The 23,737-nt window shown below is 51.7% G+C and overlaps 1 protein-coding gene and 1 non-coding gene across 2 annotated transcripts; both read left to right on the forward strand.

The window, feature by feature from the left end:
* Window positions 1–280: 280 nt before the first annotated feature.
* Window positions 281–8,929, forward strand: MYL10 (myosin light chain 10). The gene is made up of 7 exons (XM_006918667.1): window positions 281–295; window positions 646–738; window positions 1,356–1,431; window positions 2,360–2,464; window positions 5,872–5,950; window positions 8,462–8,510; window positions 8,831–8,929. Exons 1-7 carry the CDS (start codon window positions 281–283, stop codon window positions 8,927–8,929), a joined length of 516 nt encoding a protein of 171 aa, XP_006918729.1.
* An 8,689-nt stretch (window positions 8,930–17,618) lies between these two features.
* LOC112485292 lies at window positions 17,619–17,723 on the forward strand. Its single transcript, XR_003048394.1, has one exon. It is a non-coding gene; the product is annotated as a U6 spliceosomal RNA (small nuclear RNA).
* The last annotated feature ends 6,014 nt before the right edge of the window (window positions 17,724–23,737 follow it).

Raw genomic sequence — 23,737 nt, forward strand, 5'->3', positions numbered from 1 at the left:
TCAGGGAGCTCTAAATCGGCCTGGGGGTCAAGGAAGTCTTTTCAGAAGAGGTGGCAGAGTAGTTGAGCCTAGGGGATGAGGATTCTACCAGATGGAAGGCAGGGAAGGCATTCTAGATGGTGGAAATGGCAGGAGCAAATGTTGGGAGAAAAGGAAGCTCAAAGCATGTTTAGGGCAGAGTGGGGGACCGAGGTGGGCGGAGGTAGAAGCTCTGGGAGAAGGAAAAAGGATAGACCTTGCAGGGTTGAGATCAGGTATTATCCTAAGAACACTGAGGAAGATGGCAGGAGCGGAGGTGGGTCTCATTTGGAGTCTGATGCTAGAAAAGATGCCCCTCTCTGCTTCACAGCCTGGGCGTAGACAACCTGCCTTCCGGAGCGCGGGGGCCCAGGTCAGGAAGCAGCTGTCTGGCCCCGTGGGGTGGGCGCTCTGCAGGCTTCTTGCCATGGGCTGGGAAACCACCCTGCTTATCTGCAAGGCTTCATTAGGAGCTCTGTCTGTCTGTCTGCTGTGGGCTGGAGTGTGGTGGGCATGTCATTCAGGATGGGGACACTGTGGGAGATGAGGCATGAGGGTTGGGAGCATGGTAAATAGCTGACCTCCCAAGAAAGGGACTTCTGCAAGGCCTCACCTGGTACCTCACAGGCACCAAGAAGAGCCCGGAAAAGAACAGAAGGTGGAGCCATCTCCAACGTCTTCTCCATGTTTGATCAGTCTCAGATCCAGGAGTTTAAAGAGGTTGGTCAGTGCCCCCTGGGGGCATTGGAAGGATTCATGTAATGTGCATGGAAGGTGTGGTGTCAACCTTTAGTCCCTGGGGGGCAATGATGCCACAATTCTTAGTGACCACCATGCTGTGCTTCAAAATCTGCAGATGTGACTGTTGTGCTTGAGCAGTCCCAACCCCTCTCTGTGGGCTGGAGTGTGGTGGGCCTTTGCTTGCTGAGTGACCTTGGGCAAGTTCTTTCCTGCAGATGTGACTGCTGTGCTTGAGCAGTCCCAACCCCTCTCTACCTGAGCCTTTGCTTGCTGAGTGACCTTGGGCAAGTTCTTTCTCTCTCTGAGCCTCAGTTTTCCTCTCCGTAAAAGGGGGTTGCTGTGAGCATGAAATGAAGGGTGGACCCGGAGCCCTGCCAGCATGCTGGTGCACAGTTGGAGCTTAGTGCAAGTTTTGGCCATCACTCTCATGCTGGTGTCATGCTGAGCTATGTAACCAGATGACCAGAGGGGCTTGCACTGAGGCAGCCTGGCAGCAGTTTGCAGGAGGACAATCCCTTGGGTAGGGGGGTTGTTTCTGGGGAAGCTGGGCTTTGGCGGATAGGTAGATGCCTGCTCAGTGCCTGTGTCTCTGCCAGGCCTTCACCATCATGGACCAGAACCGGGATGGCTTCATCGACAAGGAGGATCTGAGGGACACTTTTGCTGCCCTGGGTGGGTAACCAGCAGCCAGAGAGAGTCTTGGGACTTGGGGTGGAGCCGAGCCCAGACCATCCAGAAAGAGAGAGCGACTGGGGGCAGCCAGGGCAGTAGGCACAGTGGGTGTGAGGGGCTCACGTGCTATTTGAGGGTGCAGGGAGTGGGCAGCCACTGCCTGGAAGGTCTGAAAGTGTTTCTGGGTATGAGAAGAGACTTCCCCAGGGAAGCGGGGAGGGCCTTTCAGGTGCAGAAATGGCCTGTGCAAAGGTCTGGGGTGGGAGGCCAGGGTAGGGTGAGGGGTCAAGAGATGCTGCAGGTGTGGAAGAAGCTGGAGATGCGTGCCGCTCTCAGGGATACTGGGCTTTGGCTGCCAGGGAAGGCTTTTGCGCTCTCTGAGGCCCAAGGAGTGAGCCTGAAGAGGGACTGGGTGATGGTAAGGGCTGAGGTTGGAGGAATGGGGTAAACTAAGTCATGTCTGAACTGAGCTTTGAACTTCTAGAGATCTGGTTGTCTCCTGGGACCATAAGGAATCCCAGAGTCCCCACTGCCAGGCAGACAGTTGCCCCTCCTGGGGCACATGAGCCTGAGACCCAGGTCTTCTTGCCTCTATGTACCTCAGCTTCAGCTTCTTTGGGCCTCAGTTTCCTCAGCTGTAAAATGAAGATGACAGACAACTTGCTCTCCTTTCCAGGGAAGCTGAGGTGGTGGCAGTGAGGCCAGGGGCAGCCCAGTGCTGACTAAGGCTGAACGTACCCACCTCCTGAGGTCCCCCAGCGTGTGGGTGGGGCCTTAGGGCTGAGGTGAGGGTGGGTGAATGGTAGAGCTGGGAGACTCTGCAGGATGCGCCATAGTTCTGCACCCTGTTCTTCCAGGGTGCCTGAGAGCAGGGTTCCTTCTGACATTCGTTGTGCTCCTGGGTGTCCCCACTTCTCGCCTCCTTCAGGCCGCATCAATGTGAAGAATGAGGAGCTGGAGGCCATGGTGAAAGAGGCCCCCGGGCCCATCAACTTCACCGTCTTCCTGACCATGTTTGGGGAGAAGCTGAAGGGTGAGTGAGACTCCAGGTGGCCCTGAGGAGGGAGGGGTGAGTGGGTGTGGGCAGGTGGGCCCTGTGTACGGATGTGCCCCGCACTGATGCACACCCCAACTGGGAGCATGGTGTCCCTCCTGGGACCACACACCTTCCCAGTCCTGCCTCAGTTTCCACCACCTCTACACCACAGAGTAGGGGTAACTGTAGTAACCCTGTCTTGTAGGGCTGTGAGGAGCCCAGCAAGGCAATTTCCCCACCATCAGGACACTGCTCCAGCCCCACCTCCCTACCCTTGGGTTCAACTTGCCTGCTCTACATCACCACTCACTGTGACAGCAGGAGCGGGTACAGGGGTGAGGGGAGGGCATTCTGGAAGTTCTTGTGGCAGACCCCAGTGCAGCCCCCAGGGAAAGAATGGAGGGGCCTCATTCACAAATAAGGAAACTCGGGCTCAGAGGGATCACCACACCTGCCCCAGGTGTTCCGGCATCAAAGTCGTGGAGATAGAACCTAACCCCGACTCCTGGCTCTAACCATTGCAAGTCCTGAGACACGGCATCAGGCCTGGGGCTTGGGATGGGGCTCGGGGTGGGGCTCAGGCCAGAGCATTTTCGTCCTTTTCTCTCTGGGCTGTGGGGAGCTGCCCCCTGTCCCTTAGTGACATCCCTTGGGCTCAAGGGTTCCATGGTCAGAGGGAAGGCTCAGCTTGAGGTGCGGCTGACATGGGAAGTGGGCCTTGTAGCCCCCCATTCCCAGGGTTCCCCTGTCTGATGCTCTCCCTGCATTAGCTAGACCTGGGTTCAACACCTAGCCTCCCACTGACCCCCAGGGTGGCCTTAGGCAAGGTTTGTCTGCTCTGTGAATCTCAGTTTTTTGTCTATAAAATGGCATTATGTTAGTTTCCCAAGGCTATTGTAACAAATGTCCACAAACTTGACGGCTCAAAAAATTGGCCATGTATTCATTCTCTCAGCTCTGGAGCCCAGAGTCAGAAATCTGTCGGGTCCTGATCCCACAGAGGCTCCAGAGGACAACCCATTCTTTGCCTCTTCCAGCTTCTGGTGGCTGCATTGCTCTCATCTCTGCCTTCGTGGTCCACTGCCCAACCCCCAACCCCCACCGTCTTCTGTCTGTCTCCTTCTGCTTCACTCTTGAAAGGATGCTTGTCATAAGATTTAGGATCCACCTGGAAATTCAGGATCATTTCCCCATCTCAAGATCCTTTCTTTACATCTGCAAAGGCCTTTTTATTTCCAAGTAAGGTGACATTTCCCTGTTTTGGGGATGAGGACATTGATATATCTTTTGGGAGCCATGATTCAATCCACTATGGGGGTGATCCTACCTAACAACACAGATCTTATTTGGTAAAAAATCAAATATTCTCTTGGGTTTTGACCTGCTAGCAATTACAATAGCCCCATACACAACGCCCTGTCTGATCCTAGATTAGAAGGAGGCCAACAATTGACCTATGACTGAACAGCCCCGCCCTCCTGTCTTAGAGACTAGGAAACTGAGGGCAGGAGAGGGCGCAGGCTGTGGGCTAACTCAGGAGTGCCATTGGGCCTACCTCCAGGCAGCCATTAGGGGTTATTTACGGGAAGAGCTCAGAAGCCCAGGGGCCTGGGGTGGGAGTATGCTCCCAGGGAAAGGCACATGTGACTCCAACCAGTGACCCAGTGACTTTCAAGGGAGACCCAAAGCTCATGTAGGTCTGTGGCTGAGCTAAGAGCTATGACCCAGGGCCAGGTGGGGGCCTAGGGCTGCAGCTTTTTCTCATTTTTTGCAGCGGCACTGGGACTGGGGCTCCAGCTGAACATGTCACGCAAACTTGGCTGAGCTGGCATGCTCAACCAGCTGTTGGCATAAGAGCCAGGGCTGGGGCAGCACTGTCTTATCTCTCTAATTGGGACGAGGACACATATCATGAGATTCCCCATAGCATATCTCTTATCTCTCAGCATATGTCTTATCTCTTTAATTGGGACGAGGACACATATCATGAGATTCCCCACAGTGGAAGGATGGATGCAGCCCCTCTGCACCCATTTGATGAGGTTCACAATACACAGAGCAGATTGGCTGTGGGGCCAGCACTGTGCCAGGCTTGATCACTCTGGGCCAGCTTCATCACTAGGGCCAGATGACCTAGACAGCATCTTGTCTTGCATGAATTCTCAGTCTGATGAGGGAGACGCCACTAACTCTGACCCAGTCTGAGGGGGAAGACATAGAGTGGCAGAACAAGCAGGGGCTCTGGAGCTCCAGAGAGTTGGCTTCAAACCCCTTCTCCCCCTTATCAGTGGGGACCTCAGGCAAACAATAGAGCCTCTCAGGCCCTCAATTTTCTCTTTGACAAACTGGGAACATCAATAACTACCATGTGCGGTGTTCTGGGGGTTTCATGGGATAAAATGGTGAAACTGCAGGATGGAACTTGGCACAGAGGACTCAGATGTGTTTGAATAATGTTTGTCCAGATCTTTACCATTAACAATATGTTATCTTAACTGATCCTGGGAGGTGGGCAGCAAATAGCACCTTTGTCTCCATTTCACCGATGACATAGCTGAGCCTTAAAGAAGGAAGGGGACAACTCCTGGTCCACAATGAGTGGTGGGGGGCAGTGTGACAGAGGGGAAGGAGTACTATGTACGGGTCACCAGGTCATCTGCTGTTGTTCACACAGTCTGAGAGGCCTTGGATGAGACCCTTTTTTTCTCGATTTCCCCATCTGTACAACCAGGGGGTTGGAGATTCAATTTCATTGTGGAAACAGAGCTATTTCTTCTAACGACATCTTTTCATAACCTGTGCTATAGAAGTGATCAAACCAGAATTACTTCTCCCCACTGCCCCCCTCCGCTGCCCCCACCCCACAGCCTGTTGGCCCATCTGCCCCACCTCTGGCTGGGACAATCCTGCAGACCCCTCCAATGCCACTGCCTGAAGCCCAGCCTTTGGCCTCCCAGTGCAGCGCTCTTTCTCTTCTACCTTTCATGCACACCTTGGATAACGAGAAAGCCCCAGAGTTGCCAGGCCCAACTCACTAATCATGTGGCAGCATCAGCCGTGAGAACTCAGACAAGTCACTTAACCTCTCAGAGCCTCAGTTTCTTCATAAAATCAGGCCAATCATCAGGAGAGTTAGGCACATAATAAGTGCTTAGTCGGAGTCACATTGTGCATAACTACATACAGTACCCTTGACTATTACTATGATTTCTTGTTTCCCGGAAACCTCCCTTCTCTTGCTTCAAGTGGATTTGGCCTTGACAGTGGAGTAGAAGTTGGGGAGGAAGCTCCTCAAGTCATTGCCTTCTGTGAGGGCCATGGGACCCTCCGCCCCCAGCCCCTGCCCAGCCCCTGCTGGTTCTCTTCACCCTGGCGCTCTCCCTGCCCCTGTGTGCTGCTTCTAGGCACGGATCCAGAGGAGACCATTCTCCATGCCTTCAGGGTGTTCGACACTGAAGGGAAAGGTTTCATCAAGGCTGATTTGTAAGTTCCCTCTGCTTTCTTTTGGTTTTTCTTTCCGCAAAGGCTCAGGTGATGAAGGAGCTGGGGTGGGGTCCTTGTGGGTGGCATCTCCTCTACGCCCAGAACTTAGCCAGCTCAAGCTGTGTCCATCCAGAAGCCAGGAGGCTACTGCCCTGCCCAACTCAGCCATCTCTTGATGTCCCTTCCCCTCTCTGGGTCTCAGTGTCCCCATTTCTGTGTGGAAGATCACCAAGGGATCACCAGGGGAGGGCTTCCCAGTGGTGAGGGGGGTTGGGGTAGAGGCGATCCTTGAAGGATGACTAAGGGTGCCTAGGCTAGATCAGTGAACATTCCAGATGCAGGAACATAGTGAGTGAAGGGCCAGGGCTTGGCATGTGCAGGGTTGGTGAGGAGGAGTGGGCTGTGGCTAGAGAGTGTAAGTGCATGTGGGATGGGGGAGACTGAGTTCAGAGAGGCAGGGAAGGACTGTGTGGGGTAACCACTTACCAGGCCCTGAACCCTTGCTCTGTCCTGGAAGCATAGAAGAGCCTGGAAAGGAATTAAGTAGGAGTAACAAGGAGGCCAGTCTGGAGGAGGATGACAGAGAGTTGCAGCCACCACATAGGCCTTGGCCATTGAGATGGAGGGGAGTAGATGGGTAAGTGAAATACCAGAGGCCAGCACCAGTGGGATCCAGGGTTCTGGAGAGAGAAATGGGCCAGCTGTTATCCAGGGCTTGAAGTGATGTGGGGATGGAGGCTGGGCCATGGGAAGGGACTGGCTCAGCTAGGGATGCATAGAGAGTGAGATGACAGTAGGCAGCTGTCCAGTGGGCCACTGGGCTGTCATGATAGAGATGGGGGCAGTGACTCCTGCTATACCTGGGAGCCTCAGCCCAGTGAGAGCACAGGGCAGATAGCCAAGGGTGGTTAGCAGGGGCAGGTAGGGCAGTGGCCAGCTTCCCAGGGGCTAGGACATTGAGCTACCCTCTGAGCTATTCCTGGGTCATCCCTTCAGAGTCTCCAAGGCTTTGCTGGGCCTGTGGCAGGCAGGATTTCTTCCTCAGGCACAGGTTTCCTGACCAATTACTGCGATGCTTTTGGCCTTGGCTTTGAGGCTAGTTTTGCTGCCTATTAGAGTCATCACTTAATGGAGGTGGAGTGGGAGAGGGCAGCGGGGAAGAGGGAAGAGGGAGAGTCTGTCTTGTCTCTCAAGCATTTTCACCATCCCCCACCCCCCAAAGCTGTGAGTCACATAATCTCCAGAGGTAGTGGAGGGGGTAATTAGGGTTTCTCCAGGCTGCAGCCCTCTCCCTCACCCCTCCCTCAGGGTCTGTGGTTTCCACCCCCATCTTAGAGACCCAAGAGAGGCACTGGGGCACCTCTAGAAGTGGCCTGGACCAACCCCTCTGCTGCCATTCACCTTCACTCCCACTAGCTGGAGGCAAGGGCCAGGAGGAACCCTTTGGGGACTCGATTTGGGAATTAAAGGTGCCACCCCGAGGGTATGGGACCTGGAAGACTTGGCTGCCTGCCAGGCAGGCCACAGAGGAGGCTCCGGACAAAACGGAGTCTGTGAAAGTCCCCAGCTTGGAGAGTTGGAAACTGTGACTGTCCTACAGTAACATAAATAATGGAAAATGTGTGTTGGTCCTCAGTGGGGCCTGCTGCTGCTGGCGCCACAGGAGACAGGGTGCTCAGGGCCCTGGCTCAGGCCTCTGATCCCATCCCTGCCCGCTACTCCCCCTGAGAACCCTCTGCTCATGCTCCGCCCCCTTTCCTGCTCCCAGGGCAACAGTCTCCCAGCAGCCTCAAATGCAGTTGCCCTGCCCCACCTCCTGCCACTCCTCCAGGCCCAGGAAGCTCTGGCCCCAGTGGGCAGCTGCTCTGGACCACCCAGGGGGAGAGGCCCCACCCTGCCACTGCAAACCACAGGTTCCTTCTTCTTTACAAAGAAGGAACCTCAGTTTCCTTCTTCGTAAAGGGGGATGATGGCCCTCACTTCTGAGGGCCATGAAGAGCAAATGAGACCTGGGCAGGCTCAGGAGGACATATACCTGGATAACAGGCCTTCCTGTCCCTGGGCTGAGTGTCAGCACTTTGTACGCTATAGAGCACTTTACAGACATCAGCAACCATCACAAGCTGGGAAAGCAATGCATCTAGAACCAAAGCAGAGAGGATGCCCTCAGTAACTGTGAGATTGATTATCAGTGCACGATGGAACATCAGAGTGGCCCCCGAAGTTACGTTGGGGTCCCAAGATCATTTCATTTGGTTCTTGCCTAATGCAGAGAGGAAAGTCCATATTACAAAGGAAGAAACTGAGGCTCAGAGCTGAAGTGGCTGTTAAGGCCACATGGCTATTTGTGGGCTCTAGAGCCAGCCTCATCCCCATCCCTGCTCCCATTAGTGTCTTCCTGGGCCAGGACTCCTCCCCTCAGCCCACCTGCCCTCATCAACCCTGGAATCTGCGTGTCCTCACACAAGGTGGTCCTTCCCGTGAACATGATCTTTTGTCTCCCTTGAGCAGCATCAAAGAGAAGCTCATGACCCAGGCAGACAGATTCAGTGAGGAGGAGGTAAGTGCTGGCTTTTTAGGGTGCCATTCAGTGCTGCTAAGAGTCATCTTTTGAGGCATAGTCCAGCCTTTCTCAGCAGTCACCCCCACCCCATCCTACCCAGATCTTTTTTCTTTAGATGCTGAGATGATGTCTCCCTTGACTCCTTGGATGATAACAAGAAGGATGGGGTGGGGGTGGCTATGGGACCTTGGCGTGCTGGCCTGGCCTCTGTGCCCTCTTCTGCGATGCCTCTATGTGGACTCTGACACCCTTGGGTGACTCCCTGCTTTGGCCCCCATTCAGCCCTGATCCAGGCTGACTCCCTGCCCCTTCTCCAGATCAAGCAGATGTTTGCGGCTTTCCCGCCAGATGTATGTGGCAACCTGGACTACAGAAACCTGTGCTACATCATCACGCATGGTGAAGAGAAGGACTAGAAGGAGATCATGAACCTCCCCTACAGCCAGAGGCAGCAAACACTGAGTGTGGGGGCCGCCGATAGGGAGCTCCTACAGCCAACGTGTGTGACAAAAAGGCTCCCCTCACCCTGGGGCCCTGTGGCTTAAGGACGAAGCAAAAATAAATAATGCTAATAAAGTCTGAGTTTCCTTGATTAATGCTCTGGCTGGGGGGAAAGCTAAACATTACTATGTTGTTGGTTTTTCCAAAACTTTTTACTTCCCTGGCTTAGCTCAAATGTTCCTGATGAGCTAGTGTTTAGAACTAATTGACAGTTTTAATGATCCCCAGCTGGGCCACAGGACACTGCCATCACTTATGAAGTTTTTATTAAGCACCTAGTGCATGCCAGATCCAGTGCCAGTTCTGAGGCACAGCGATGAACCAGTCTTGTCCCTTGGTGGGAAGATCATGCAGTGAAGAGGACAAGAATTGGGATGGGAACATGGTAGGGAAGCAAATGGATCCGTTTAGGATAGGCCTGGAAGCTAGAATCTGGGCAGAGGCAAAGGAAGTGGAGAGAAGGGGGTGGATTCAAGGGCTGTTTAAGGAGTAAGCAAAGAATTCTTACACAGGACGCACTTGGCACCAACCATAAAATGAAAGTGCATAAACTGGACTTCATCGAAATTAAAAACTTCTGCTCAGCAAAAGACAGCATAAAGAACCCAAAAAGGCAAGGCATAGGGCTAGAGAAGATATTGGCAACAATAGATCTTGACAAAAGTCTCATATCCCTGATATAGTTTTAAAAAATTCTACACATCGATAATGAAAAGATAACCCAAACAAACAAACAAACCAGGAAGAGGACAAAAAAGGATATTCAAATGGCAAATAAAGACCCGAAAAGATGTTCAACTTTGTGTCTCATAAGGAAAAGAAAAAACGAAAACTTTTATAAGCTATATGCTTACCATGGCTAAAATTAAAAAGATTGACAATATCAAGTGTTGTTGAAGACGTGGAACAACAGAACTCTTTCATTTTGGTAACAGGAGTGTAAAGAGGACCAATCACTTTGGAAGTATCAACTAAAGTTAAAATATATACATATCTTGAGCCAGCAGTCAGTCCTACCCCTAGGTGTATACCACCAGAAATGTCCATCATGTATTCTTCAAAAGCTATGTGTAAAATTTACAGACTTAACAGGAGTCTCGAATTGGAAATAAGACAAATGTCCATCAAGAGGAGAATTGATAAATAAATTATAATATGTTCGTGCATTGGAATACACAGCAATAAGAATAAACTACTGATACACAGGATAACACAGTCACACTCTCATATATTACATAACATGGAAGAAGACACACACAAAAGAGAGCTTGCTTCATTTATTTAAAAAATTTTTATAAGAGCTTACTTAAAAAATTTTTTTAATGAGGTATAATTCACATACCATAAAATTCTCCATTTTAAAGTATATAATTCCTTGGCATAAAGTGAAGTAAGTACATTTACAGAGTTGTGCAACGTCCAGAAATGTCCATCATGTATTCTTCAAAAGACATGTGTAAAATTTATAGACTTACAGGAGTCTCGAATTGGAAATAAGACAAATGTCCATCAAATGTCCATCTACCTATATCTAGAACATTTTCATTAGCCCAAGAAGTTCATGAGAAGTCACTTCCCATTCTTCCTGTACCCGGTCCCTGGCAACAACAAATCTTCCTTTTTCTATGGATTTGCCTATTCTAGACATTTTGCATAAATGGAATCAGAAAATACATGGCCTTTCGTGTGTGGCTTCTTAGCACAATGTTTTCATGGTTTATCTGTGTTGTAATACTGTATTCCATTTCATAGGTGTATAGTATTCCATTGTATGGCTATGCCGCATTTTATTTATCCATTAAACTCTTGATGAACATTTGGGATTTTCCCACTTTTCGGCTTTTATGAATAACAGTGCTATGAACATTCATGTACAAGTTTTTGTGTGAACATCTTTTTTGATTCTCTTGGGCATATACCTAGGAGTGAAATTGCTGGGTTGTGTAGTAACTCTGTATTTAACTTTTCCAGGAATTGCTAAACTACTTTTCAAAGCACTTTTCCCAAGTGACTGCATCATTTACATGCCCACCAGCAATGTTCAAGGGTTCCACTCTTTCACATTTTCACCAACCCTTATTCTTTTTCTTTCTTTCTTTCTTTCTTTCTTTCTCTCTCTCTCCCCCTCCCTCCCTCCCTCCCTCCCTTCCTTCCTTCCTTCCTTTCTTTCTTTTCTTTCTTTCTTTGCGCTCTCTCTCTCTCTCTCTTTCTTTCTTTCTTTCTTTCTCTCTCTCTCCCCCTCCCTCCCTCCCTCCCTCCCTTCCTTCCTTCCTTCCTTTCTTTCTTTTCTTTCTTTCTTTGCGCTCTCTCTCTCTCTCTCTTTCTTTCTTTCTTTCATTTGTTTAAATTATAGCTGTCCTTGTGGGTGTGAAGTAATATCTCATTTTGGTTTTGATTTGCATTCCCTAATGATTAATGATGTTGAGCATCTTATCATGTTCTTTGATTGACCATTTGTATATCTTCTTTGGAGAAAGGTCTATTTGGGTTCATTGCCCATTTTTAATTTGTCTTTTTTGGTGTTAAGTCGTAAGAGTTCTTTGTATACTCTAGAGACTAGACTCTTTTTAGATATATGGTTTGCAAATATTTTCTCCCATTCTGTGGGTTGCCTTTTCACTTAATATTCTTTTATGTTTGTCTTCTAAGAGTTTTATAATTTTAGCTTTCAAATTTAGGACTTTGAGCCATCTTGAGTTGTTTTTTTTTAATATGATTGTGAGGTAAGGGTCCAACTTATTCTCTGCCTGTAGATACCCAGTTCTTCCAGTACCATTTGTTGATAAGACTATTTTCTCCCATTGAATGGTCTTGGCATCCTTGTCAAAAATCAATGGATCGGAGATGTAGGAGTTGATTTTTGGACTCTCATTTTTAGTTCATTGATCTCCATGTCTAAAAGTACGTACTTTTTGATTCCATGTTTGTGGAATTCAAAACCAGGCAAAACTAATTTATGGAGTTAGAAGGCAGAATAATGGTTACTTCTGGAGTTGGGGCAAAGGGCCATAAGAGAACCTTATGGGAGCTGGAAATGCTCTATGCCTTGATCTAGGTGGTAGGTACTCAAGTATAAACATATATGAAAGATGATTGGGCTGTACCATTAAGATTCATGCAATTAATGCCCTTTATATATTTCTGTTATATACTGATAAGAAGGGAGGAAGAAAAAGAAAGAGAAAGAAAGAAGGAAAGAGGGAAAAGAAGGAATAAAGGAAGGAAGGGAAGGAAAGAGAAAAGGCAGCATGGTCAGAAAGTAGGGTGGAGATAATGGGTTTAAAGGGGACATGGCTTTGGTGACTAATGGCATGATGCCCTGGGGCAGAGAACTTAAGAGATGCGGCTCTGGGAAGAAAGGCTGTTTGGTTTGGGGGCTGTTGGTTGTGAGGTGGTGAGGTCCAGGAGGCAGGTGGATGCTAAGGGGAAGTAGTGGCCAGTGTGGCATGAAGAGCCAGAGCCTGTATGAGCCTGTACAGGGAGAGAGGTAGTGGGACAAGAAGAGGCCATGAACCAACCCTGAGCACTTAGAGCAGGAGGAGGATCAGGCAGAGATGCTAGTCAGCTGGCTGGGACGTGGGAACTGAGGACTGGAGAATTTGATGAGGGGGAAGTTTCAGGTGGAAAAATGCCAACAATGTGGGATCCAATGTGCCAGGCTTCAAGCTAAAGTCAGCATGTGCTCTTATTCATCTTATCCCTGTGAAGACCAGAGAGAAAACAGGTCTAGAGCTTGTCCAAGATCAGTGGCAGAGCTGGGAGTGGAACCAGATAGCCTGGCTCTGAACCTGCATTCTTAAGTGCTCCCCGATACTGCCACTCAAAGCAGTGAGATGTGGGAGGCTGGGACTGAGTTTAGGGTCACAACAAGGAGGTCCCTTTCCTTGTCTCTGGCTGTCTTGAGCTTCTTGTTCCCTCTGGGGAAGGTGGGGAGAGAGGTGTCCCCATCAGCCTTGAGCTCCCCAGCTCAGGACGTAAGCAGGGGTGGGAGGCTGGAGGATAAGGAAGGGGAGCATTTTGAAACAGCCCTCCCTCCGCCCAGGCCTCACTCCCTCTGCTCTCTAAGAGTTCTACTTTCCTGGAAATCAAGGACTCAGCTGCCGAGGAACTTGTCAGACCTGTTTGTGTCCCAAGGAACCAGGCCAGAGCCAAGCTGCAGAGAGTGGGTGCCACAGGCACCTGCTCGCCTGCCTGGCAGCTCCCAGCTGCCCTGCTCTATGAAAACTAGATCTGCCTGATTTGCAGTAACCTAGCTCCACGAGGACACAGGGGCAACCAGTGGGGAAGGTCAGAGGGGCTCTGTGTGGCTCCTTTGCTCATTTATTCCTCCATCTTTCAGACATGAATCTACTTACACCCGCTCTGCTCCAAGGCCTACCTCTGTACTCAAGAGGCTCTAGATAGAGGAGCCACAAGCATAGCTGTGACCTGGCTCCAATGGCCTAGGGAAAAGAAGGAGGGAGGGAGTGGCAGGATAGTTGTGACACTGCTGGTGGCTCCAAGGCCCTGGCTTCTGCCTTTCTTGGCATCTCTACAGCATTGCTTCCTCATGGCCCCTCTCCCCTCAGCTAGGGGTCATTGATGGCTTTGGTTACCATGACCTGGGCCCATCACCATCTGCCTTCAGTCTCCATGACTCTCCATCCGGTTCTTGAGGGATACCTGGATGGCCTCCACAAGACCATCAAATTGGCTTCTCCCAGGCCCTCCTCTGATCCAGGCAGCTGGGGTAGTCTGCAGAGCTGCCCCTTCCAGGGTTGGAGCTGAGGGTCCCAAAAGCCAGAGAGAAATTGGGAGGAGCATGCATGTTGATGGACACGTCATCTCTCCTGAGTCATATCTGGAAAGAACTTTTTAAAGGGACAAGAACTCCTGAGGCCTCCCTAACCTCCCCCTGTACCACTGTCCTCCTGGTTCTGGGCTCTAAGTGCACAGCTTCATTCTGTCCCTTGTATGCCTTACATTTTTTTCCTGCCACAGGGCCTTTGTATGCTCTTCTTTCTCCTGGAACACTATCCCACCTGACACCACCCCCTCCTTTGCCCAGTTATCCTCTACTCAGCTTTCTGCTCTCAGCTTCACATCATATCCCTAGGCCCTGATGCCTGGGATAGGTCACATCCCTTCCCATGCACTTTTATGAGGAGATATAATGGTGTTTGCGGTGTTTTCCTACAGAGCTGTAAGCCTGAAATCGGGTTAAATTTTGCCTATCACTGTACCCGCTGCACAGGACCTGGCACCTAGTTGCCTCTTGGAAAACATTTACCCAACTCCAGGAGGCCAGAGAGCTGACCTCGTACTCCAGAGTTCCCTAGAGGCAGCTTCTGTGACCAGCCACTGCAGGCTCTGAGCCTCTAAGAAGATGCTACAGGCCAGAAGGCTAGCCCAGGGCCTGTAGCCTGTCCGGATCCATCCCCAGGGCTCCATGGGGCCTGCCCTGTCTGTCTGGGCCTTAGTTTCCCCACAAGCATAATGGGACTCCATGGCTCTCAGGGGTCTCTAGGATCTGCCATCCCTGGGCCTGCCTGGCTGTACTACACCAAAGGCGACATGTCTCATGAGCTGGCTAGACTGGCTCTCCTGGCATTCTTGGTGGCCCCAACCTGGACCTGGTAGGTGATGGGCAGCAATGCCCAGGCATAGCCACTACAGGCCTTGGTATCTCCAGGGAGCTGGGTGCAGGAATCTGGCACTGCCCTGGCCCCACCGGCTCCCCCAGCCAGCTGTGTCTCATTGAGGATAATTAGTCCAGGGAGATGCCTGGATCTTGGCATTTTATTTTCCACTGCGATCTGTCAGCCGGGGCCTTCGGACAGTGGCCCCTGTATAAATCACGAGGGGGTAGCTGTTAAGAGAAACGGCAAATTCCTTCCACCCGTGTGGCTGGTTAAATTGACTCTGAGAGCAGATTCCCTCCTGGCGCTCACTCAAGAATGGCCAAGTCCTTTGAAGGTCTTTCCAAGACAGACCCCAGGGGCTTGGAGCTGGCTGGGCAGGAATCTCCTGGGGAGCCTCTGCTGACCACGGGTGGGCGGGGCCCCTCCAGGACTGCGTGGCTGCTGGAGAAACCCCGCCTGACGTTCCTCCACCATTACTCTGTGTCTGTATAGCGACCCTGGGGGACTCTGCACCTTTTCTTTTTCACGACCAGGAAGTGGCTAATGGTGAATGGTGGTGGTGGTGGTGGGGAGTGCTGATGGTGTCCTCAGCCAGGGACACTAGACCTTGAGCAATGAAACGTCCCAGTGGAATTTCAGGCCTCAGGGGTGAGGAGGGCATGCGGTAACATTCTGAGGGTCGCCCCCATAGCCGCAGTCTGTTTGGTGGGAAATTCTACTCCATTCCTGTTGAGAGCTGAGCCCTGGAATGGGCCGAGATTTCAGTCTGGCCAAGAGTTAGTCTGGGCCTAGGGTTAGTCAGGGACCCCCAAGTGTCCGTCTGTGTCTGTTTCTTCCTGTCTGTCTCACACATAAAGCCCTCATGTCTCACTTGACAAAGGAAGAAAAGTCCTATAAGCAAGATAATCCAAGATGGTGGGAACCTGTACTGGCTCTGGAACCCAAGGCCTGAGTTTGCATCTGGCTCTACCACGTGTAGGTTGGTGACCCTGGGCAAGTCACTAACCTCTTTATGACTCAGTTTTCGTATTTGGAAAATGAAGATAATGATAAACTAACCTCACAGGTTGGCTCCTTCCTTCACACAGGCCAGGCTCAGGGATCCAGTGGTGGATGGGCAGATTATCATCTGGGCCCCCACTGAGCCTACATCCATTGGGAAGGCAGACACCATGACCAGTGACGACATCATGATGCAAAGACTCAAGATGGCAGAGAGGTGAACAATGGGCCAGGGGCAGGTGAGGAGGGAGTAGGCCACTTATGTAGACCATGGTAAAGTGCTGTTCCAGGAATAGGGACACTTTTATTTCAGCAAGAGTGGCATGATAACATGCAATTTAATAACTCAGGGTGACAAGTACCAAGTCTGAAAAGGCCCGTGGAACTGAGGAAGCACAAAGGAGATGCCCAATCCAGTTTGGAAGGCTGGAGGAGACAATAACCTAAAGATTGGGTGGGAGAAATGCAGACAAAGAGGAGATGATGACAAGCCTCCAAGTAAAAGATGGAGAAAGGGAATCTTCTTGCAGGAAGCCCACTCCTGATTACATCAAGGAGAGAGGCTCGGTTGGTGCTGGTTGGTGCTGGTGTCTGGCCAGCCCGTTGCCCTTCTTAACAAGCAGGGAGCAGACCACAGGTAAGAGCTTTCCTTTGGCTGCCGCAGCCGGCCAGGATTGAAGAGCCCAGCTTTGTTTCATTCTATATATTTTTATGGTCATCTTCTGTGTATGTTATGTGGGACTAGCTTTTTATTTCTGGTAGTGAGATTTTTAGAAAGCTTTCTTCAAAAGAAATGTATGTACGTGAGTCGATTTAAGGGAAACGATTAATGTAAATCATATTTAAGGGCAAAATCATGAATGTGAGATGGGAATCTCTGAGAGGCAAGCAGAGCTGAATTCCAAAGAAGAGGCTGTGCGAGACTATTCTGAAAGCAGACGCTTCAGAACTCTCTGGAACATGGGTTCCAGAACCCCTGAAAGTGTTAGCTTTCAGTCTTGAGTCCAAACCTCCTTGAACAAAAAGGCTCCATCCTGGACCCCAAACCTGTAGGGTGAGGCCAAGGAGTACGGCTGTTTGCTGACAGGCAGACAGGCTCCCAGCCACGTGAGAGTTTATCACTGGGTATGCACATAAGCTTGGAGATGGTTGTCTTGAAGCCAAGTTTCGTGGATGATTCAGGAGCCAGCTTAGTCCCAGGGATGTGGCATCCTGGGGGCACTTTGCACTTTCCTAAAGCTTGCTCAAGGCAGCACCCAGCACCCAGCATTCCACTCCACCTGCCCCTCTGCCCCAGCTTCTCCCAGCTGGTGTGTTGCGGGGCTCTCAGACTTGCCCGATGCCTACCTGTGAGAGTGGAGCAGGTGAGATGTCCAGTCTTCCTTCTTGGGCCAGCCGAGACCACCCAGCCAAACTTGTTTGGTGCAGGCAGGAACCATCAGTGCTGTGACCCCAGTCTCTCCTTGAGATCAACAGGCCTCACTGCCCAGAAGCTGAGGTCGCTTAGCAAGGGGATTCATGGAGTAGTCTCAGCCAGGACTAAGGAGAGGATAGTCCTGCTCATCCCAGGAGGACCGGGTGCCCCACTTCTGTGGAACAAAGATAGAGGCAAGCCCAAGGCCAGTTAGGGATTGGGAAGGCTGGGGAGAGTGTCCTGTGAACCTGTGCAAGCAGGTTGGGTATATCCTATCTTTAAATACTTGTCCTGAGGCCGAAGGTGGAACTGGCTCCCGTGTCCCAGAAGGCAGAGCCAGGTAGGTCTCTGGGAGTAATATGGACCCAGCCTTTGGACTGGTTAGAGGAAGGACCTTCTGCCAGCCTGAGACATTGCATGGCAAGTGTCTCAGTAGGGAGTGAACTGCTCATGATTTAGAGGTATGCAAGCCAGAGCCAATGACCACGTGGCAGAGATGGAGCAGGCTTGCTTTTCAAACCAGAGTTACTCTTCAAGGCTGATAGGAATACACGAAGCTTCAAGCGTGCTTGCTTTTGCAAAGCATATACTAAAATTGGAATGATACAGAGAAGATTAGCATGGCCCCTGTGCAAGGGTGACATGCAAATGTGTGAAGTGTTCCATATATTTTTATTAACTAATGTCACCCCAATAATTTTAATTTAAAAAAAAGCTTCCAGCCATTGCCTGGCATGCAGTGGTGTTCGCACCCTGCAGCTTCAGTATGGCTCAACCGGAATCAGAGCCCATGACAGGCTGAGCCACAGGACCCTCTGGGGTCACTGAGGTGCAAAATGCTTTGTGAGCAAATAAGGAAGCCAAGGCCCAGAGGGAGCTTGCCCTACCCAGCTACTCCTCTGTTCCCTTCCCTTTCCATTCACCCCACACCCATGAACATGCTTGGGGATCACATTCCCGTCCAGGCCTGTTATTGGGGCGGTGGGCGCTAATGCATGTGTGTCAGTGGATTGAGGTTGGGGGTACAACACATTAACATGCAGCTTCTTGGGTGATGTTGGGGGGCTGTGAGGTGGGATTTCAGGCCTGTGGCAGGTCGGGGGAGACTTGGGGCTTCTTAGCAGAGGTATGGCATCAGGAGAGGGGCTTTGTTTTGCTGAGCAGGTCTTCCCCTGTCTGGGCCCCAGACCTCTCTGTGACAGGAGGACACTGGACTGGGGGTGGGGGTGGAGCTGGGGCCATGGGCTTGGGCCTGGGAGGAGCAGACCAGCCTGGAGCCGCCCTAATCTGGGGCTTAGCTCTGACTTCAAAGCTGGCGACTTCAGCTCAGTTGGAATGTCCAGCCATGGTGGGGGTGGATGGGGGACGCCTGGTTCCCATCAAGCTTCAGAGAGTAATTGTGGCCTCTTGGGGGCAGTGAGGATAGGGTGGGTGGCATAAGAGCAGGGCTGGGGACCTCAATGAGGGCATATGGGGACCCCTTAGAGCTGTGTGTCCTTGGGCCTGTAACTTAACCTCTCTGAGCCTTTGTATTCCTCATCAGAGAAACAGAGTGAGTGCTAATTCCCTCCAGGGGAGCACTTGGTGTAGGGTCTGGCCCAGGGTTGGGGAAGCCCAACCTGTGTGTGACATGGTGTCTGAGCGCAGACTCCTGTCACAAGGGTGACCCTTGTGGCCCCACAGCGCCACCTACTGACAGCTGAGCAGTGGTGCCAGGCTCTGGCTTCCCCAAGCCAGCCCCCCACCCCAACCCCTGGTTTGGCATTTTCTGGGCAGCCACCGGCACAAGTTAAAAGTGCCTTTTGGGGGAAGACAGATCTGAATGTGAGTCTGGGCTGCCTCAATTTTTGGCCGAATGACAGAGGAAGCTCTTTAACCTCTTTGAGTTTCAGTTTCCTGTAAAAGATAATAGCAGACACTTAGCACCCACCATGCACCGGGCACTGTGCTTTCTATGCGTTTACACATGTCTACTAACAACCACAGGAAGTAGAGCCTATTGCTATCCCCATTTTATGGATGAGAAAACAGAGAGTAAGACACTAGTCCTAGGCTGCACAGCCAGTAAATGGCAGAACTGGGATTTGAACCCAAGCAGTCTAGCTACGCAGCCCTTGCTTATAAGACACAGCTGGTATAGCTGTCTTTCAGGATTGCAGGTAAGAGTTATACCTGGTAATTCAGCTTCAACCCTTGGCTCAAGGTGGTGTATTATGGTTACTCCAGCACAGGATTTTCACTTGCTCTGGGTTCAAGTCCTGGCTCCACTACTCACTAGCTGTGGCACCTGGGCAAGCCCCTGAATGTTTGGTGCCTCAATGTCCTCAGCAATGCCTTGGTGCGCGGTCAGAGATGAAGCACGGAAGGGATACACAGTGCCTGGCAACAGTGAGGTCTTTGTTGTTCTCACGTATCAGTGATGTCCTTACTTTGAGTAGGGGGGCCCCTGCTGGTCCCCGTATACCTATGGATGATCCTTGAAGTAATCCTCTCACTGCTACCATCCTGCATCCCTGGGACACCAGAAGGCTGGCAATTGGAGAGGGGACTGAATGTTCGGTGGAAAGTCATCTTTATCCTGGTTCCCGTGTCCAGGGGAAGGAATGGGGGCTGCCTGAGCCTTGGGGCTTCGAAGGGAGAGAGAAGCAGCCATGGAGGGGCCCTGCCTGTTGGAGCCTGATTCACACCTCCCTCCATATTTGTCAGGAGAAGGGGTCTCTTTCCTTGTGTGCCTCCAGGCACACCCTTCACAGCGTAACCCAACCACACACTTGGGAACCCAGGAGGCCTCCCAGGGCAAGGATGGGGGTGGGAGGAAATGCCTGACGCCATCTGCCGTCTGATCTCTGCAATCCCTTGTTTCCTGAACTGCAAACAGGGTTACCTTATACCTCTAGCCATTTCTAGCTCTAAACTCTCCCAGCCTTTTCCTTTCCAACTCAGCATGCCCATCAAGTTTTGGATCAGCCAAGGACACTGGTTTTAGGCCTCCACACACCTCCACTGGGGAGGGCCTTGTCTGTGCCATTTGACCCCACTCCCCATCCCCAGTGGGAGCAGCAAGCTTCCCAGTGGCCATGGTGGGGGTACAAGGGCCAAGGTTGGAGCTATAAGCCTCAGGATCCTAGGACGACCATCCTGATCCAGCCCGCCCTCTTTCCATGTGGGCCTCTTGGTCAGTGCAATGCCCCCTCTGGGAAATTCCCTCCTCAGCTCTATAATTACTGGTTCTTCTCTTTCCTGCCCCACCCCCAAGCTTCGTCAAGTCTTTGCCAGCCGACAGGAGTTTGCTGTAAAAACTAGAGGCCTGAGCCAGCTTGAGCACATCCACATAAAATGGAAAGGGAATCTGAACAGAAACCCACTGTCCAGACTGGGAGACTTTCGGATAGGACCACAGATCCAGTTGAGTCTGTGGCTGGAGCCCGAGGACCTTCACTGGGCCACCATCTAGGGAGGCTGTCTCTCTGCAAACCTACCTGTGAGGAAGTGAGCCCCATCACTGAGTGCTGGGGTCTGGGAGAGGGTGGGCCACCTGGTACGTGCCCTTGACAGTCTCCATAGCACTCGGACCTCCACTCTGAGGGTTAGGCCTGCCACCTCGGGGAGGTGGGCCAGTCAGGCAGAAGAGCATATTTTACAGATGAGGAAGTTGAGGCCCAGTGAGGAAAAGCAGCTTGCCTTTGGACATGAGGGCAGGAAGCAGCAAAGTAGACCCCAGAAGCCAAGGCTGAGGGCTCTGGACCCAGCGCTTTCCCCATTGCCTACCCTGGGCCTCCAGCCCCTGGTTCTGGTCTGATCCCTGGAAGCTGGGCATGGAGGACATGGGTCCCCTAAGAATATTCAAGGTCGGGGCTGCTGCAGCTTGGGAATGGGGCTGGTCCTGAGCACTGAGGCAGACACTGGGACAGGGTGAAGGCCTAGGAGGAAAGAATGTTTTAGATGAACTGGGGATGAAGCAAAGAGGTGGACCCTGAGAGGCAGGTGATGGGAGACCCCTGGAGCTGGCGAGGGAATTGGTGTTTTGGGGGCACCTGCATGTTGAGCCTAGTGTCTTGGGCTTCATGTAGTTGATCTCTCTGAAGCCTCTCTTTAGCCCTGTGATATTGGCAATGATAGATCTTGACAAAGAGCTCTTATTCCAAATGAGCTTTTTAAAAAAAGTCTACATATTAATAATGGAAAGATAACTATTAAAACAAACAAACAAACAAACAAACAGGAAGGTGACCAAAAAAAAAAGGATATCCAAATGGCCAATAAAGACCTGAAAAAATGCTCAACTCATTCCTCATATGGAAAATGCAAATGAAAACTTTGATAAGGTGCACACCCACCAGATTGGCCAAACTGAAAAAAACCGGTGCTAGTATCTCCATTCGAAAGATGAGGAGAGGGAGGCTCAGAGAAGCTGGAACACTTGTCCAATGGACAAGGATGCCTAGGGCTGTCTGCTCTCAATATCTGTGATCGTTCTGCTCTGAGGGTGTGGTCAGGCTGACTTCCACTGACCAGAGACTTCTTGATTGCATCAATCACTTTGCAAACTGCTGGAGGGCACCTCCTTTGACCAGTCCTATGCTGGGCACTGAAAGTCAGGGCCTTCTCACCCCTAACCTCTGTTTCTGAGCAACCGTATCCAGAGAGCAGTGAGTGAATCCATAAATAGCCAATGGCATAGGCTCACAGGGGCCTGGAGGAGGAAGAAGTCCTTGCTGCCAGGAGCAGAAGGAGAAGCCTGGGCACCAGAGAGCTGGGCTTGCCAGAGCAGGAGGAGCTTCAGAAGGCAGCAGCCAGCCAAGCTCGGCGGGTGGTCGGGAGGCAGGCCCTGAGACTAGGAGAGGCCCTCCGGGTCAGGTGGCAGGGCCTTGGGCCGCCAGCCAGATCTGTGTGGTTGTCCTGAGGGCACTGGAAGCTTTCCTCCAGGACTTGGATGCTGCGGGCATTGTGGCATGGCCTTCCCTGTGGGGAATGAGGGAAAGCCCAGGCTGTCTTCCACAAAGTGATGACAGAGGCCACCACTGGACACAAGGCGGGGCCCATTGAGAGGCATGTGTGCCCCATCCTGGACTCCTGCCCTATGAGTACTTGGAGAAGCCAGAGGCTGCTGCGCTGTCTTTGCGGGTGGAGCCAAGAAGACATGCCAGGAGGGCAGAGGGCAGCACTCTGTGGCCATCTGAATTCCTTTTCCTCTGGGTCAGCGTTGGCTCCCAGGCCATGCCCTGCGAGCTCACAGACAAGTAGGGCCTCCCATGAGCTGCAGGCCAAGGAATTCTGACAGATTGCCTCCAAGATGGAACCATCTGTACCTCCTGGCTGGTCTCTTCCCCGCAGAGAGCTGATAGCTATTAGGGGATAAAGCTCAGACCCCAAGTCCATTTAGCTTCAGCCCCCAGCTGGGCCCAGAGTTATCAGGGCCACGAGTCTGGGATGGTGTGTTTCTGCCTGATGTCACCAGTCAGCTTTGCCAGAGTCAACTGACAAGAGCAAATGGGCTATTTTGTCCCAAAGAGCAGGGGGCTGCATTGCCCCAGCCCTGCCAGGTACACAGGGCACTTGGCAGGTTGGCCTCAGTTGTAGCTAGACTGGGGCCAGTGTGGACATCCTGCCATCTGCTTGTGTACCCTATCTGCACCCCTAGTCCCACATATCTGCACTCCTTTCTGTATTTCAATGTTTGTCCATGAAGCAGGGTGTTTGTTGGCCAGGCCTGGGAGACCTGGGGACCTGTGATTTGTGTCCTCCACACTGGGTCATCAAAGGCTTTACGAGGCCCTCTGGCAGGCCCACTAGATTTCCACAAAGTGAGATCATGCACCTGAAAGCAGAGTCTGCCCAGCCCTGTGCCCTGAATGGGCCTCTTGTTCTCCAGAACCCAGTTGTCAGTGCCCAGCTTAGTGGGAGGTGGCTCTGTTGGCTGCTCCTGCCAGGCCAGAGGCCCTGCCAGAGGCCAGGTGAGGGTGGCAAGAGTGGGGGCAGCTCAGGCTTAGCCCTGAACATGACTGGTGGGCCCTGATCTCTCTGCACCCCTGGTCCCACAGGTGGGCTGTGGAAAGCGGGGTGCTGCATCATAGAGGCCTGCACTGTTTGTTCCACTCAGCATCCTTTGGGTTGCTGATACCCAAACACTGAATGAGGGATTTGGGGCTCCTTCATTCAGCAGCTGGGCTCTGATGCCTCCCCTGGGACCCAGCCACTGCTCTTGAGGTGCTTCCAGCCCAAAGAACAGAAGGACAAGTAAGTGAGTCTGAACAATATGACTTGGCAGGTGAGACCTTAGAGGGATGAGCACAGAAAAGGGAATGAAAGCTGGTCCATGGGTGAGAGTAGGGGCTGCAAGCTCGGCCTAGACTTCTAGACAGGAAAAGGGGGTTGGAAGGGCAAAGAGAGGGATGAGAGCATGGTATGTGCAGGAATCTGTGCAGGATGGGGCCTGGCCGACTCACAGACCCTTGGGGCACTGGGGGAAGACAGAGGCAGGCAGCGGACAAGGAGGGGACAGTTGTAACCCCTCAGCAAGAGTCATGAGGCCTGGCCAGAGCAGGCTAGTGGGGATGGTAGGGAGCCGGGGAAGCAGGCAGAGGGAGGAGGGCTCTAGGGATGTTGCGTGGGCCTTAGGGAACATCTTTGTCCAGCTGGACCCACTTTCCAGTCTTTATTCTCTTTTTTTAAAATCCTCAATCCCT

The sequence above is a fragment of the Pteropus alecto genome, unplaced genomic scaffold (genome assembly GCF_000325575.1).
Source record: "Pteropus alecto unplaced genomic scaffold, ASM32557v1 scaffold68, whole genome shotgun sequence".
Taxonomy (NCBI): Eukaryota; Metazoa; Chordata; class Mammalia; order Chiroptera; family Pteropodidae; genus Pteropus; species Pteropus alecto.

Excerpts from the sequence above, each read along its gene's own strand:
- MYL10 (XM_006918667.1), top strand. Across the intron at positions 739-1,355 it reads AGATCCAGGAGTTTAAAGAG|GCCTTCACCATCATGGACCA; the intron begins GTTGGTCAGTGC and ends TGTCTCTGCCAG. Across the intron at positions 1,432-2,359 it reads GGACACTTTTGCTGCCCTGG|GCCGCATCAATGTGAAGAAT; the intron begins GTGGGTAACCAG and ends CGCCTCCTTCAG.